Raw genomic sequence first — 17,773 nt, 5'->3', positions numbered from 1 at the left:
GGCAGGTTTGTGAATGTTGGCAATGCCGCGCTTGGTTAGAGTCGTGAACATTAGCCTGGATCACATCTAGGTAAGAAATGTGAATATTAGCATGTCCCACACCTAAACGGAATTGTGAATGATAGCATACCCCACACTTAGCTGGAACTGTGAATGTTAGCATGTCCCACACTTAGATGGAATTGTGAATGATAGCATGTCCCACACTTAGATGGAATTGTGAATGTTAGCATGTCCCACACTTAGCTGGAACTGTGAATGTTAGCATGTCCCACACTTAGATGGAATTGTGAATGATAGCATGTCCCACACTTAGATGGAATTGTGAATGATAGCATACCCCACACTTAGATGGAACTGTGAATGTTAGCATGTCCCACACTTAGATGGAATTGTGAATGATAGTATACCCCACACTTAGATGGAATTGTGAATGATAGTATACCCCACACTTAGATGGAATTGTGAATGATAGTATACCCCACCCTTAGATGGAATTGTGAATGATAGTATACCCCACACTTAGATGGAATTGTGAATGATAGCATACCCCACACTTAGATGGAATTGTGAATGATAGCATACCCCACACTTAGATGGAATTGTGAATGATAGCATGTCCCACACTTAGATGGAATTGTGAATGATAGCATACCCCACACTTAGATGGAATTGTGAATGATAGCATGTCCCACACTTAGATGGAATTGTGAATGATAGCATACCCCACACTTAGATGGAATTGTGAATGATAGCATGTCCCACACTTAGATGGAATTGTGAATGATAGCATGTCCCACACTTAGATGGAATTGTGAATGATAGCATGTCCCACACTTAGATGGAATTGTGAATGATAGCATGTCCCACACTTAGATGAAATTGTGAATGATAGTATACCCCACACTTAGATGGAATTGTGAATGATAGCATACCCCACACTTAGATGGAATTGTGAATGTTAGCATGTCCCACACCTAGACGGAAATGTGAATGTCGGCATCTCACACACTTGGATAGAATTGTGAATGGCAACATGTGCCACACCTGGTTGAAATCGGGAACATTGGCCTGAGTCGCATCTAAATAGAAAGGCAAATGTCAGCATTTCCCACACTTGGACAGACTTGTGGATGGAAGCGTGTGCCTCACTTGGATGAAGTCGCGAACATTGGCCCGAGTTGCATCTGGATTTCGAATGCAGATATTGGCATGTCCCACACTTGGGTGGAGTTGCGAGCGTTGGCCTGAATCGCATCTAGACAGAAATGCAGATGTAAATGTTAGCATGCTCCACACGTGTCACTGTGTACCGTGCCTTCCTTTTCCACATGCTGTTGCTATATATCCGTATGACCCCCCCCTCCTGTCGCTGTAATCCCAACCTTGTCACTGTGTCCCCGTGTGTCGCTGTGTTCCCTGCCATCCTGTTCTCGGGCGCTTTAAAGATAAGCATCTTATCACATCACTACACTTACTCTCTACTATACACCATCACACAACTAGAACACAGCTATACCCTGACAAATTCGGCCTAGCTGTTCACATATGAATACTACCCCATGAACACCTAATCATCCTAATAAAATGTGGCTAGCAGATGACATTCCGGCCTAGTTGCTGACATAATGCGTCCTTCAGGCCTAACTCAGCCAGAACCCAGTCTGGGTGTCCACCCACCAGACTGCACACATCCAACTGATATCTTCAGCACCACACCCATTGTTAGAATGCAGCTACCATCCGGCAATTACATCAGCTGCACGCATATCCGGTGCACCCACACACCCTACGACACTATCTACTGACCAGAACTGCGGTTCCCGAGGGCGTTCAACCTACCAGCGCTTTAAGATCATACCAATGATCTATAGAGCGCTATATAAATGCGCTATATAAATGGCAAGTAACATAACAGACTAAACTCTTCAAATTCTTTATTGATAAGATGGTCACCACTTACAAATCCATTGCCTCGGGGGACGCTCATTCCAGTCCACCCCATGGTTTATCTTCACTCCTTTATCCGATCTTATGCTACTCTCCACAATCAGAAACTATGGTTCCTTTCTGAATCCTTCACCTGCAGCCCTATTCTAATAACTTACCCACCTTTTTCTCAATCTGTTTCACATCAACTCCAACTATGGAATGATCACCCCAAAATTAAAAAAGCCACCATCAAACAATGTCTTTAAAAAAGAAAACCCTCGACCCTCCAATTCCAAAAACGAAGCCATCTCCCCTGCTAAAATCACTAAATCCATGAGGCCAACCACCTTTATACCTACCCAGAAGACCACAACATTCTGGATGATCATCAAGCCTGTTACCACCTCCTTTGACGCGCTGATTCAGTTAGTACAACAGTCCTTGGTGACCAGTGCATGCTGGCAGACAAAGGCGGGACAGATGCCCGAATCCCTTCTCAACCATCAGCGTTCTTTAATATCTTCAACCACAAATTTCTCATAGACAGTATGAGATCAGTATCCAAGCTGCCACCCTAATCTGGCTCACCTTCCTCTCCCGTCGGCTATCTGTTGCCCACCCACCGATCAATCTAATGACAATCTTTCCTCTGCCAAGTGGCCAGGGGTCAAACCACCACCCTCTTTACTCCATCCTCTACCAACCCTCATCGGCAGACACCGAATTATATGCGGAGACCCAGGTCTTGCTAAACTTAGAGCTACAACCGAGTCCTAATCTCGGACCATCGTCCATCACCCTGGTGTCCCCTGGTCTGGCCCTCCATCCCTTGGGGCTTGGATCCAACCCTCTCGGACCATCGTCCATCACCCTGGTGTCCCTTGGTCTGGCCCTCCATCCCTCGGGGCTTGGATCCAACCCTCTCGGACCATCGTCCATCACCCTGGCGTCCTTGGTCTGGATCCAACCCTCTAACAATGAAAAACGTGAGCTTCTGCATCAAAGCGGACCACTCACTAACCAATCCACAGACCCTGCCCCCTCATTAACCAATCCTCAGACCCTGCCCCCCGCCCCTCCCATCACTAACCAATCAGATGAAGGCTGATGTCAGTTGCTGCTTCTGCCAGCTCTGATCCTATAAAAGCCTTCCCTCCCAGGTGAATGCCATAATCTTCTCTAAGACTACAGAAAAGGCCTAGAAGTTGGCCATGATTCATTACAACTTTGCCAATTCGAAAGTAAACAAAATGCAGCTGCCTGGCTTCACATCCAAAGACATGAAATCAGTAACTCTGGCTTGCTGTTTTTTCCTCATCTCCCTGTCCACATACAGATCACCTTCAAATCTCCTGCATTACTCACTGGAATTCCCTTTCTTCGCCTGGAAATCTCTGCTTACCACCCACAGCTCCCTGTCCACATACAGATCACCTTCAAATCTCCTGCATTACTCACTGGAATTCCCTTTCTTTGCCTGGAAATCTCTGCTTACCACCCACACCTTGACAACCGCACTGTCAGAAAGATTCTAGACTCTGAAAGCACTTTCCCCTAAAGCACAAGAATATCCATGACCACCTCTGTGTCAGCCGAGCCCTAAAAACCTGGCTCTTTAGTCTTCCAACAAAAACATTTCTCACCCCCATTTTGGGCATTTATGCACCAAGTGACCACCCTGGCAGTGAATGCTGTCCTTTACAAACAGCAAAGATATCAAATTAAACCAGATATGCCAGACACCTTATTAGGGCCAAAAGTCATTGAACAAGTTCAACCCAAGGCACATGGCACTGCTAACCTCAGAAAGCCAACCAGCCATCTCTGCTTGTTAGATAGCGAGTCTTTCGGTGGGTGCCCAGGCCGCAGGCCCACCAGCTAATCTCTGCTTGTTGATCAGGTTGGTGGGTCCTTCGATGGATGCCTGGTCTCAGATATGTAGTGCTGAAGTCTAAAGCAGAGGAAATGGAAGACGTTTATCTACCAACCATTATTGGGAATGAAATCATCAATTGAAACAGTGAAAAGATATCAGAGCCACGGCCTTGTTCCTGAAGTCTACGACAGTGAAGTTGGACACCAGGGGATCCAGAAAGCCGATCATGTGGTGGTTGCAAAGCTGCTGCTCTTCAGGCGTGACCTTGTTAGTGATGATATCCAAACCTTCGTAAACCTGTAAACAAGAGTAACATGGTGAGGAAGGCTCACTTGTGACAAGTACCCGACATAGAAAAGAAAGTCACAGAAAACTCATGAAAAACAAGATGACGCAGACATCACAAAAACCAAACATTATGAAAAGAGACACCGGCACACCGTGAACAACAGCACGATCTTTGCACAGCCTTAAACATTCAGAGGCCAGGCTAGGATCCCAAGTAGAGGTAAGCTGGAAGAGCAGGGTTTACATTCCACCCCACCTAGAATCCAGGTGGGGTAGGCTAGTGGTGGGCACTACTCTGGCCCAATCATGCCACACAATAGCAGTGTCAGGTACTAGTATAACAAGATCATAAGAGCGCTCCAGCACAATGCAGAGTACTGAGCCAGGAGTCACACCGGACAGTGCACACAAGACGCATGCCTCATTCGATTGTGTGATGGCTAAGTAGACCAGACCTAAGATTACAATCCATCTTGACAAACGAACAAACCAGGGTCTTACTGCCATCCAACCACGAAAGGAGTCGAGATTGTTTCACACACGCAAAGACACACACATACAACAGAAAGAAAACTAAGGTAGACCACTGTGAGAACGCCAGTAACCTGAACTTTTCAAAGGGTGGGGTAGGGGGCGAGTAAGGGGAATCCAGAACTAATCCTAGTCCTGACAGCAGTCCCAGCTACGAAGTTACAATTCCAGTCTCTCCCACTTGTGCCAAAATGCTAATTTGCAGACCCTTATATCTCCAGCTATGCTGAATCTCCGAGAAACTGGCCAGTGCCTCTTAATTGCAGAGCTTCAGTCTGAGAAGGAAGATCTCAATGGTTACGACAAGGCTACATAGATTGACTAGAGAGTAAGTGAGCAAGCTGCACAGCAAACCCGGTGCCAAATACGGCAGAGTCCCGAGGCTGAAAGAGTGGCACAGCGAAACCAACACCCGAGAATGTGGCACTCCACATTGCGAGGAGGGCGACAACCCCCTGCCACACAAGACAACCACTCTGGTATGGGGAAACCCAAAGGAGCACGCTAGGCCACCATGCTACACCAGCAATCTCACGCAGCACCTAAAGATCCACCTTCACCACAAGGGAACGGAAAGGGAGAAGGGGACACTCCCTAAAATGACTTCCACACTTCATGGTGTGGAGCCCCGCAACATGGACATGAACAAGGGCCTTTCCAGGCACCCACCTCCGTATGTAGCGAGCCCGGGGGAAGAGTGAGTGAGAGGAGAAAACACACCAAGGACACAAATTGGAAATAAAAGCACCGTCTACGGCTTTTTGAGCTGTCTGGCACTGAAATGGGAGCCGGGTAGAAGGAGTAAAGTGCCGCCCACCTATCCCAATGAGGAGTGATTCTAGCAGCAAATAAAGTAAGTGCAAGAAAGTAAATAACAGTTATCTGCGGGCACACACACTTAGTGAGTGCAAACTAGAAAACACAAAGGTGATCCACAGAAAGGTGTTCAAGACGCTTCAGCTACACATGAAGCAAGTGTAAGGGCGACAAACTGACCCAAGAAGAACTTATAGGGGGTAGGCCGGTTTGAAAGTATACAAATAAATAGTAATCTGGACGCTTTTCTAGCAAAATAGCCAACTGACCCTTGTGGAGTGCAATTCTTTCCTATGCTCTCTAGTCTACTGCTCAGGGGATCTTGTGTCGTTTGAGCTTTTCTTCTGATATTCATAACTAGAATAGACCAACATGTTCTTCCTTTCCAGCTAAAATGAGGTATTCGTAGACGACTGATGCAAGGACTGGCGTATTCTTAACTGAACCCAGCTTCACTGTTGCCCATCCCCTTCATGGGGAACCTCATGGCATAACAGCAGCACTGTGTTGCCATCATTGGCAAACTCCACCAGTCTAGAGTTATTCCACTTTCCACTACAAAACCCTGCACCAGAGAATAGAAAGGTCAAGTTACGGTCAGAGGGCCAGTCTGTTCCCCCCCGATACGCATTAAGAGAAAGGTAGACTAGCCAGTGAGTGCAAGCAAATTAGGAGCACGGGGCGTGAACATGTATACAGACGGCGTTTGGTGCTGCACATGTTTTGGCAGTTGCGGAAGCAGGCGGGCTGGAATCGCAAATAAAAAGCCTCGCAATTAGCCCCTAAGATGCCAGTGTGTTCCCCAGCCAGTTAGCCACAGCAGTCGCATAAACCGATGCCTGCTTCTGACTCTCCGGCTGAATGCGAGGTGACCAAAGCTCCTCCATTCAATAGCAAACCCCAGGAAGACTCCGTGATCATGGACTCACTCGTGGGCGGCATGGCCAGATGTCTCTGCTATAGCTATAGCACAGGCTCTTTATTGACAGGGTGTCATCTGCCAGCAAACCCATGCTGGGAAAGATCCAAGCGCAACACCAGGAGCAAACCCCCAACCTTTAGATCGACATCATCCTGCTCCAGAAACGCAACAGTCACCAGTACATTTGAGTAGTAGCAGAACATTTTCAGGTTGGATAGAGAGCTGCCCAGGCTGTCGAGCAGCGACCATAACCGTTACTAAAGGGTTAATAAAAGGCTTTGCACGGTTTTGTACGATCGGACCGAAAAAAGGTCTGACCGTACAAAACGACCGAAAAATGCTACCACCAAAGGTTCGAACCTTTGGCGGTAGCATTGCGGGTAAATTAAAAAAAAAAAAAAACCTGCAGGGGCGTCCCCCGCAACACCCCGCTCACTATACTTTGCAGTATAGTGAGCGGGGATTGTGGGGGAACCCCCTACAGCCCCCGTAGTATGTAAGTGTGCTCGCATGAGAAAGGTGCAAACTTTTGGTAGTTGGCACCTTTCTCATGCGAACATTCCGGCCGCGGTCGGATCACTTAGCATCCTTTGCACAGCGAGAAGGGATTGCCCCCCCCCTCACCCAGGCTTCAGTGGGCAATTGCTGAAGGAAATGTGCACTGCATACTGCAGTTCCTCACTACCCGCGTCTGCTGGGGCAGTAGAGAAGGACCAGAACACAGAAGAATAAGCCAGTCCAGCTCAGTATTGAGGCAGGGGCTGCCATTGCTTGCAGAACACAGCTCATGCGAGACAGGACTGAGCCCCTCCGAGGACGTTGCGCCAGGAGTGTGCCACCTTGTATTCACCTTACAGATGAAAATTGCTGTAAACTCCCAAATAGCTTTTTGCACTCACAGAATGGACCCCAAGAGCCCGGCCGCTCCAGCCAGCGTAGTTTCCTCCAGACATCTCCTCACCACTTGCTTCACCCATTACTAATAGCAAATTGAAACCTGCCTCCCTTTCTCCCTGCCCACAGTTCTCACTCTCCGCCTTCACACCCGATCTCTCTCCAGCTTCCAATCACCACTAGAAGACTCATTCTACTTTCACTAGCCACTGCAAAGTTTCACCCCCAAGTCGCTGCATCCTCAACCTTGGGTCACCCAATTTATGCGCCTTCGCCAAACAGACATGCATTAGCTGCTGCACAGATTGCGGCATACCCACTACCATGAGGACCTGCCTCTCTACATCTCCACCCTGAACACTCAAGTCCTCTTGCTAAAGAGGAAATTGAATTCTACCTCACCCTCACTGACTCACTCAAACCATCCTCGACTTCTACAGGGCACCCTAAACTCCTCCTAAAACTATGACTATCAAGTCACTCTCACAGCTAATTACCTTGCTGAATACTTTGCTGGAAACATTTCCCAAATTGGAGACTGTCCTAACCTTCCTCACACGTCCCCTCCTACATTCTACACTCCATCTACTCTAGCATTGTCCTCTGCCTCCATCTCCCACTTTAGTCACACTAATACTGAAGTAGTATCACTACTGAGTAAGGCTAACCCCACTTGTTTCTCAGCTAGTCAAGCCCATTGCCCCTTCAGTGGTCTCTCGTCTTCCGCACTAATCTAAAGTAATTGAAAGGGTTGTGTTCAACTGTCTTACCAATTTCTTAGACATCCACAACCTTTGATGGCTCCTACTAGCAGGTTTCCACTCCTGTCACTGCAGAAACTGATCATGCCTCATCACCTCTGCTAAGCACTCCAGCCTATCCTTTTATCCGGACCAGTCTGCTGCTTTTGACAGGTCGATATTTATCTCAATGCTCTCACAAGCCCATGCCTGGATTGAATCCTACCTGGCACTGAACCAATTCTGTGTCCTGGAGCAGCAACACCTTTCAACTTAGTGTTCAACAAGGCTCTGGTCCTTTCTACACTCTGCACCTCTGCCCTCGTACCAACTCTTTGCAGACAACACCCAAATAGTTCTCTTTTCCCAAACTCTCTTCCGATCGCCAACATTTCCAACTCTCCCGCTGCAATTAAATATTGGATGGCTTCTCACTCTGATGTTACACTACGCCCTCATCTCTTCCACTTCCTATACAGTTCACACCCAACACTGTCCCCTACTCCTCAGCATCTATGACACTTTTCGCTTTCATCTCCAAAACTGCAATGGCAGCTGCCTCAACCTCTTAGGAAAGACAGGCCCCTCCTTCCTTTCAACACTCCTAACTGCGCTTAACTCTGGTTTTCACTAAACTTTACTGTGGCAGCATCCAGTGATCTCCCCAGGTTTCCGTTCCCTATACAAGATCATTATCTACACTACCAAGACTCTGAACGCGCTGCGCTCACTTCACACCTACTGCCTCGTACTGGCACCAGGCTGGATCGCAGACTATGCAAAACAGGACCAGATTTAACGGTCTTCTCCTGGTTCAAATCTATCCACAGCAAGGAACCACCTAACTATCCTCTATTCAACTCTACAAGCCTTCTGTTAATGTCCGCTCTGCCTCATTGACTACACTTGACACATTGCCCTCCCTGCGCTCCCGGCGCTTCCTTTCGCTTCCGCTCTTTACCTCTTCTTACAGGGAATTCTCTCATCACCCCAAGCCCCCAGGTCATACAAATGGGCACAGATTTGTTCAAAACCAAACTAAAAGCCTCCCTCCTCCACTCTGTTACCCAGTGCTTTAAGTAGGCCAGGGCCGGCCGGGCCCTGGCAGTCCACAAAAAGCGAGACTGAGCAGGGGCACCATCTGGGCGCCCCCCCATTCCCACTACGCAACGGTGGGTTACCCCGTCCCAGCGGGATACGAGCCTGCCAGCCGCCACCATGAGTTTGCACTCTGAAACACTGGTGTATTAGCGCAATACAAATAAAATATCAATACCAGGCAACAGCTGTGACTGACAAATGCCAGCCAGTCAAAGAGTCGTGCGAACTATTTGAGCGACGATGTGGCCGACTGGCATTTCTGTCAGTCACAGCTGCCTGCAAGAAATGCACCGTATTTCAGAACTGTAACTTCCTCTGGTGACCCCTCGCCAGGGTGCCCAGAGGAAGGAGAGTCTCAGGCCAGCCCTGATTAAAGGGTGTGCGGCTTGCACCATTTTGGATTTGCTTACCTGCATACCCACCAGACTCCAAGTTCCTGCTGCCACCAACGACCACCAAGAGGGCACAACGCACCCGAGGAAAAGCCATGCATCCACAGTAAGTGATTGCTGCCTGATTTCCACTGTCTTTGCTGCCTGACTGCCACTGGCGTTGCTTCTCACTTGAGGGTGTTCGCCTCGAGCAGCTGAAACTGCAACAGGCACATCTGTTGCTCTCTTCCCTCGTTTTAATTCTTTTTTATACCTTTTCTATATGCTCCGTTCCCTCGCTTCTTTCAACTTTTTTCCCTGATTTCGCCAAACTTGTTTTCCTTCATTCTGACACCTTTGCGCCCGCCTACCGCATTGTACAGTCCTGTAAAATGGTCTCAGGCACCAATGAAAAAGTGGCCAACCGTTATTTGAGGGGGAAAGGGGCATCAGCAAAGCTCTCCCTGGCCCTTCCTAACCTGCATCATCATTTCCTAATTCTTACACGTGGCATCGGTTATTTGAGGGGCAAAAGGGGTATCAGCAAAGCTCTCCCTGGCCCTTCCTAACCTGCAGCATCATTTCCTAGTTCTTACACGTGGCATCGGTTATTTGAGGGGGAAAGGGGTATCAGCAAAGCTCTCCCTGGCCCTTCCTAACCTGCAGCATCATTTCCTAGTTCTTACACGTGGCATCGGTTATTTGAGGGGGAAAGGGGTATCAGCAAAGCTCTCCCTGGCCCTTCCTAACCTGCAGCATCATTTCCTAGTTCTTACACGTGGCATTGGTTATTTGAGGGGGGAAAGGGGTATCAGCAAAGCTCTCCCTGGCCCTTCCTAACCTGCATCATCATTTCCTAGTTCTTACACGTGGCATCGGTTATTTGAGGGGGAAAGGGGTATCAGCACAGCTCTCCCTGGCCCTTCCTAACCTGCAGCATCATTTCCTAGTTCTTACACGTGGCATTGGTTATTTGAGGGGGGAAAGGGGTATCAGCAAAGCTCTCCCTGGCCCTTCCTAACCTGCATCATCATTTCCTAGTTCTTACACGTGGCATCGGTTATTTGAGGGGGAAAGGGGTATCAGCACAGCTCTCCCTGGCCCTTCCTAACCTGCAGCATCATTTCCTAGTTCTTACACGTGGCATTGGTTATTTGAGGGGGGAAAGGGGTATCAGCAAAGCTCTCCCTGGCCCTTCCTAACCTGCATCATCATTTCCTAGTTCTTACACGTGGCATCGGTTATTTGAGGGGGAAAGGGGTATCAGCAAAGCTCTCCCTGTTTATGGAAGTCCCTGGCTCTTCCTAACCTGCATACTAAACAGAGGATGCCCTATGTGCTGAAAAATTCAATAAATGTGTTTCAGAAAACGCATGCCAAGGAAAAGAGTGTTTTTATTAAAAATATATCATTTTATTCTGTTACAATTTCATAAAATACATCATTTTTGAAGTTAAGTCAACAATTCATTTCCAATCAACATATTTTTGTGAACAAAAGTTTTTTGTGCAAATAGCGCATATTTGTGTAAACATTTCTATGTGTATATCACTAACACACCATTCATCTTCACAATCAAATCTAGTTTGTATAGAGACATTCTAAATAACTTTTACAGTAGTAATCTTCCTACTTTGACAGTCCACCTTTATGTATCAACTATAAGTACCCAAGATTATTCTAGTAGTATTCCTCTCATCATTGGATTTCCTTTTGTATAGTTTTGACTTGACATCAATTGGCCAGATTTTACAGAACTGGTCAACGTCTTCTTCAGCATTAGTAGACTTATTCAAAGGCTTTATCAGTGCTACAACATATAAAACAATAACACCATGATTTAAAACATTAATGCTTAAAACATAGACAAACAACATTGTCAAAAAACACAATCCCTGAGCTCCCTCAGTATGCTACCGTTATTTCATAAATGGGGAGCAAACTTCAATTTTGTTATAAACTCAGACCCAAGATGCTCGGTGTTAGTTAACCTCCTAATACAAATAACAGGGGTAAATGAATTACCATTGTTAAAATTGGGCCACTAAGACCCCAACTGTCTTCAAATAGAAACCAAGAAAACCCCCTTACTGTACATTCCTGTCAGTTCAAGCAATTATAAGCCCCCAAAGGGTGCACCACACAGAGGGCCAGGGTTAACGATATCTGTAAAGCAAGGCAATCTCATTTGTACCTTTAAACATCCATTTAGAAAAAGTTTTCTTTTTGCAGCTTTGCACAAAGTTCCGATTCCCGTGGTTTCCCACTGCGTCTTTCCACTAGTGTTCAGTACGCGAGTGAAATATTTATAGCTCCGCCTCAAAGGCAAAGTTTTCCGCTAAATACAATTCCTGTGAATATAATAGTATAAAATAGATAAATGTTAGCTGAAGCATAGTGTGTCTCTAGTTAGCAAAAAACGGTGTTGTACCATATCTGATTAAAAATAACGGTATAATACTGTTGTGCTTTTGGTCTTTCCAGTGTTAGTGTAGATTTTTGCATAGGGAAAAAGTAATTTTACCTTAAATAAGTTTCTACCGAACTGGGGCACACTTGCTTCCCTGCTACCGAATTCGCTCAACAGTAAATAACTACCAAGAGAGAGGGGAGGGAAGAAGAGGAAGAATGGTCAATGGACTTATTTCTAATGTGTGAAACTACCTATTCCATAATTCCATTTCCATTTGCTTATCAGAATTTGTCTGAGAAAGGGTGCTTTAAGTCTTTCCATTGCTAGTGCAGATTTTTACATGAAAATGGTAATTTTACCTTCAAAAAGTGTTCTAGCGCGCAGGGACACTTGCTTCCCCGCTGTCAAATTCACTCACCAGTATTTGACTAAAAAAGGGGAAGGTGGTGGGAAAGAAGGAGAAGAAGGATAGTCAATAGACTTAGCCCTTTGTTTAGCATCAGAATTCGTATGTGAAAAGGGGTCCTAGGTTAGCTTACCTTGAATGCTGGCTTCAAAACCAAGGGCCTCGTCTACTCAGAAACACACGAAAAACGGCAGAGAAACAGAACCACGGCAGTCAGCTGTTCCGAACTGGACATTAGGTTTACTTCCTGCTTCCTTTTAAAGGGGAACTTGCATTCTAATCTGCCAATCGCGTGACTGCTCCTTCAACCGTAAAGGAGATAGAAAGAGGACTAGGCATTACCTCAGTCTGACCCAAGCTCAGGGTACACTCATAGAAACAAAAAATTGACTTTTTGTTCAAGATGAATTTAGCAAAAACGCTCTCGAATGCATAAAGGTGGAATATGATAAAGGCTGAAGGATAAGCACAACCCAAGTTAGTCAAAAAATAAGAATAAGAAGTATAATCATTAATGTAGATTATAAAAAGTAAATGGAAATAAATTTAAAAAAAATTAAAAACACATTGAATAAAATAAACTGAATAAAGCAGCCCAGCTAGCGGCGATCCTCAACCAGAGTGGAAACCTTACGATAGAGAAAAATCCTAAAGAGTCTTAAGGAAAGAGTCTTACGTTTGAAAAAACACCCCCGGGGACAGCCGCCTTACTCCCAGAGTGCTGCACAGAGCCAACAACGTTTCATTAAATGGGAAAAAGAAATAAAAATAATAAAGAAAAAGAAATAGGTATAGAAGGGCTAACTACTGTTGCCTAAGAAAGGGGCCAACAGCTGTTGCCTAAAAAGAGAGCAGCTCCTCTTAATCGGCACTATCTAAGAAGGACTTGCCTAGCGTCAAAAGGCAAACATGCGAATGTCTCCATATGTCCGTATGTCTATTGTATCATAAGAGAACAACAGCACCGCCAAAGCCGGTTCATGATATTTCGCAGCATTACTAAAGACAGGAGTGTAACCATAGCAGATATATTAACTCCATTCCTCCTGCGAATTAAGCCTGTCGGTGTAACTTTTGGTATGGTAGATCCACCATTGTTCCCTTTGCGAAAGCCTTTTCGCAGTGTTTGCTAGATCTGTGGCTCTTACTTTCTCAATGGCCCACCATTTTAAGGTATCAGTGTTATGATTAAATTCTAGAAAATGTGCCACAAGCGGAGCATTAAGCTGTTTATTGCTTAGTTTTGATCTATTTTCAGTGATTCTTAATTTCACTGGCCGCGATTTCTTACCCATGTATATTTTACCGCAGGGGCATACAATAGCATAGATAACGTTACTGCTATTGCACGTATTATGATTCCTCAGGGACCAAGTCCTCTTATTGATAGTGATGCTTTTACAGGATCTGGTGAGGTTGCCCCCACAGGGGTAATGGCCTAGAACTACTGGCATACCTCAAAAAGTAGTAATTAATGGTTGTTTGTTCTGTATACTACTCCCATCTGCTTTGCAGATCCAACTTTTTATATTCTTTCCTTTCTAAAAGGCAAACATAGGTCTGGCTAGGGTAGGTAGATTTAGTTGAAGCAAATGCCAATGCTTGGCTATATACTTTATTTTGATGTGTGTTGAATGTTAATGCACATCCAAGTCGATCATTTGATGGTCTATTCATTATCTTTTTTAGATAACATCTCGCGGTGTTGGTACCTGGCTCTTTTTTTGGAGTTTCTAAGTAGTTTAGATGGATATCCTCTCTACTTTCATCTGTTTTCAATATTAGATTTTTTTCCAAAGTCCTCTAATTGGGAACAGTTTTGGCAGCTCTAAGAAACTGACCATATGGGATATTGGATTTAAGCGCCTTTGAATGGAAACTTTCATGACGGAGGATGGTGTTCTTATCTGACTCTTTCCTATATAAATCCACCAATAGAACAACATTGGTTTCTTTAATCAGTAGATCCAAAAATGAGATCATCTTGTTATTTGACTATATTGTGAATTTCAAGTTAGGATTTAACTCATTTATCCACTTAAAGAAGGCAAGATGATCGCCTTCTTTTCGATCCCATATTATAAGGATGTCGTCAATGTATCTTTTGTAGAATTTCAATGCTTTTGTGATTTTGTGAAAGGATTGTGGTCTGCCAAAATGTTACACTCTTCGAAGGCCCACATATATAATGTTGCATAATTATGGGCAAATGCTGCCCCATCGCAGTACCTTTAATCTGCATAAAATGCAAATTCTTAAAGCGAAAGAAATTTGTTAAAGCAATCTCTAAAAGCTCAACTAAGAAGTCACTAGGTACTGTATCTTTGTCTGCCCTGTTCTCTAAGCATCTCTTAATAACTCTTAATGAGGCTAATTGCCGAATGTTGGAATATAAAGACTCGACATCAAGAGTGATCAAAAGGTCACTATCCACGTTAAAAGGTAATAGTTCCACAGCTCTGATCACATCAGTGGAATCCGCTAAGTAGGTAGGTGTTAATCTGGCCAAGGGTTTCATAAAAAAGTCCAGATATGGACCAATCCTAACCTGCAGCATCATTTCCTAGTTATTACATGTGGCAACGGTTATTTCAGAGGGAAAGGGGCATCAGCAAAGCTCTCCCTGTTTATGGCACTCCCTGGACCTTCTTAACCTGCAGCATCATTTCCAAGTTATTACACGTGGCAAGGATAGTCCCGACATTCTTCACATCAAATTGTATTCTCCAGCATGGCGGCATAATCTCTAGATCCTAAAGCGTGTGGCTGTCATGAGCCCTGGGTTTCCACTTAGAATTGCACCAAAGGTCTCCTGGTTGATGGCATACCATTCCTGGTCTAAGGGCAAATAGAACTTGGTGGGCTACTTAAGATTCAGGCATTCCACTTCGCCCAACATGGCCACTGAGTTGCATTTCCTGAATGCGGCAGGGCAGTCTAGTTGTTGGTGCTCTCAGTCTACTCAAACCCCTCCCCTCTTTGTTTATCCGTGCTTCACGTCTTTTTCTGCTTATTGCAGTGATGCTTACCGCGGGTCTCCTGTCACCTCAGCTTTTCACAGAACCATTCTCCCAGAAAATATCTGAAGTATAGTATTCCTGTCCTTCCCTTATTGTCCTACCAGCCCCCATTGTGCCTTAGTCTATCCATTCCCATTTTGTAGTTTTCCTATCACACTTGTTTGTGAGGAGTTCCAGCGTTCGCAGTCTCAAGTCCGTTTGGAGTCATTGTATCCATTTGGACAGCACTCGGCAAGTATTGCATACTGTTATTACTTGGCTATTATTAATTTTCTCTGTCAGAAGAGTGCGGAAGAGTTTTCTTCTTGAATGTCTATTGTCATTAGGTACGAGTAGTATGTACGCGCGTGTTTTCAGGAGTTCTATCGTGTGAGGAATTTTGGTCCCATGAACACAAGTGTGCGTATGCTTTCTGTCACCTTGCAGTTTTAAGTTAAAGCATTATTGTGTGCTTTCATTTACCTTTCTATACAGACAAACCTTTGGTCACGTTACATTCCCATTATTGTTGTGTACGTTGAAATAGAAACAAACGTTTGTGTATTCACCTTTTTTGGGGGGTAAAGGCTTTTCTCCTTGCAGTGTTTTAGAGATGACTTCAATCTCTTCAGGCTCTTAGATTTATACTTTCGATTTTAGGTGTTTAGGGCTTAATTCTCTAGCTAATACAGAGAGAGCTTTTGTGAAGTCTTCCAGCATTTTATGGAGATTGTGTGCCCTATTCTCGAGCATTGCAACTTTGCTGGGAGGTTTAGCTTTCCCTTGCTTGTCTGTTGCCATTGTTCCTAGCATTTCACATACAGTCGGAATTCCATCCCTCATCCTAAAAGAGCTTCCCTCTACAGAACAAGCGCCCCTGTGTTGAAGCAGGATGGAGAGCTCTTCATAACAAAAATTGAGGCGAGGAGGGTGACATCAATGAAGGTAGGGGTGGTGTAATAGATATAGAAGTTCTAATCCTACTATCAGTAAAGAATAGAGTAACCCGCTCTGTGTATTCTGTAGGATTGAAAAACACAGAAGTATAGTATCAGTAGTGAGAGAACTAAGCACCCTGAGAAGATTAAGAGTTGTTGTCAGAAGTGGTGTTCCCGCAGAGGCTAAGGTAAGCGTTATAGAACGCGAAGCCGTGTGGAAAGGTACTCTGCCTGAACATCATGGAAACTTCTGGGTTAGATCAGTTAACCCAACTTTTGGGAGAACTCCGGGCTGAGGTACATGCAGCTAGATCCGAAACCACTGCTCTTATAAGAGAACTAGGGGTGAATAGGGAGCGAACAGAAGAACTGGCTCGCCAACTGTTAGAGTTAAGCAGGACAGGTGCCCTTACCCCAAGCAAATCCCCAGGCTTCCTCACCAACCTTGCCCCCATTTCCTGTCCAAGTGGTCATTCCGGGGAATATTCCATTGGCACCTCCAGAACGTTTTATGGGGGACCCAAAAAGTTTGCAGTGTTCTTAAATAAATGCAGATTACATTTTTTGTGCAGACCCGGAGTTTTTCCCTCTGACCAATCGAAGGTTGCATTTGTGTTGTCTTATCTGGGTGGATGTGCAGCTGATTGGTCCATTCCCCTGGTTAATAGGGACGATCCAGTGTTACGGAACTTTGCAGAATTCCAACAAGAATTGGAGAAATTGTTTGCTCGCCACACTCCGGGACAGGCCTTGGACAATGAGCTGTTGTCCCTCAGGCAGGGCAATTGGGAATTGCTTGCATACGTGGCTACCTTTAATAGGTTGGTGGCAGAAACAAATTGGCCCACGGAAAAGAGAACGTTATTTTATCGTGGATTGCGCAGTAAGTTGAAAGATGTTTTGGCTCAAGTAGTGAACCCGCCTGAAAACATCACGGAATTCATAGATCTAACCATACAGTTGGACCATCGGTTGCAGGACCGAAGAACAGATCGAGCTCGCCAAGACAATCGAACCTTTGTGGTTCGTCCAAGAGAACCAGTAGTGAAATCAGGATCAGATACTCATCCTGAACCCATGCAGTTGGGTGGTATCCGAGGTCCAATCTCCTAAGCCGAAAGAGAGAAAAGACGCCAACTACAGTTGTGCTTATATTGTGGCAAGGCTGGTCAATTCTTGAAGGATTGTCCTGTTAAACTTGCTAGGAAACCGGTGGGAGGAGTTAATCAGGATAAGAAATATAAAATGGCGGAAAACTCCAGCGCCCGACAAGTTTAGAGGTCCGCTTGTCGAGCATAGAAAAGGTTGCTGTGACCTCACACTTTGTGTATCCTATTGTCCTTTTTAGTCACGAGACTCACAGAAAGGCATGCTCTAACGGCTTACATTGACTGTGGGGCGGTTGGCCATTACATGGATCTACATCTGGCAAGAAAATTGGGATTCTCTTTTAGAGAAAAGTCAGAAGCCGAGAATGTTTCCGGGGTGGATGGCACTCGAGTAGTATCAGGTCCCGTAACAGTGCACTAACAACCTCATCATGCTT

The 17,773-nt window shown here is 45.3% G+C and overlaps 1 protein-coding gene across 2 annotated transcripts in view; it reads right to left on the bottom strand.

The window, feature by feature from the left end:
• Nucleotides 1-17,773, bottom strand: part of TRIT1 (tRNA isopentenyltransferase 1) — a 240,935-nt gene that overhangs the window by 103,380 nt on the left and 119,782 nt on the right. For both annotated transcript variants that reach the window (XM_069622400.1, XM_069622401.1), the window contains exon 2: nt 3,965-4,105. In XM_069622400.1, the coding sequence (XP_069478501.1) occupies nt 3,965-4,105 (141 nt within the window). The remainder of the gene's footprint in view (nt 1-3,964; nt 4,106-17,773) is intronic.

The sequence above is a fragment of the Ambystoma mexicanum genome, chromosome 11, assembly GCF_040938575.1.
Source record: "Ambystoma mexicanum isolate Mex_15411 chromosome 11, UKY_AmexF1_1, whole genome shotgun sequence".
Taxonomy (NCBI): domain Eukaryota; kingdom Metazoa; phylum Chordata; class Amphibia; order Caudata; family Ambystomatidae; genus Ambystoma; species Ambystoma mexicanum.
Note: the sequence above shows the minus strand (reverse complement) of the source record. Positions and strands in the feature narration are given on the sequence as shown.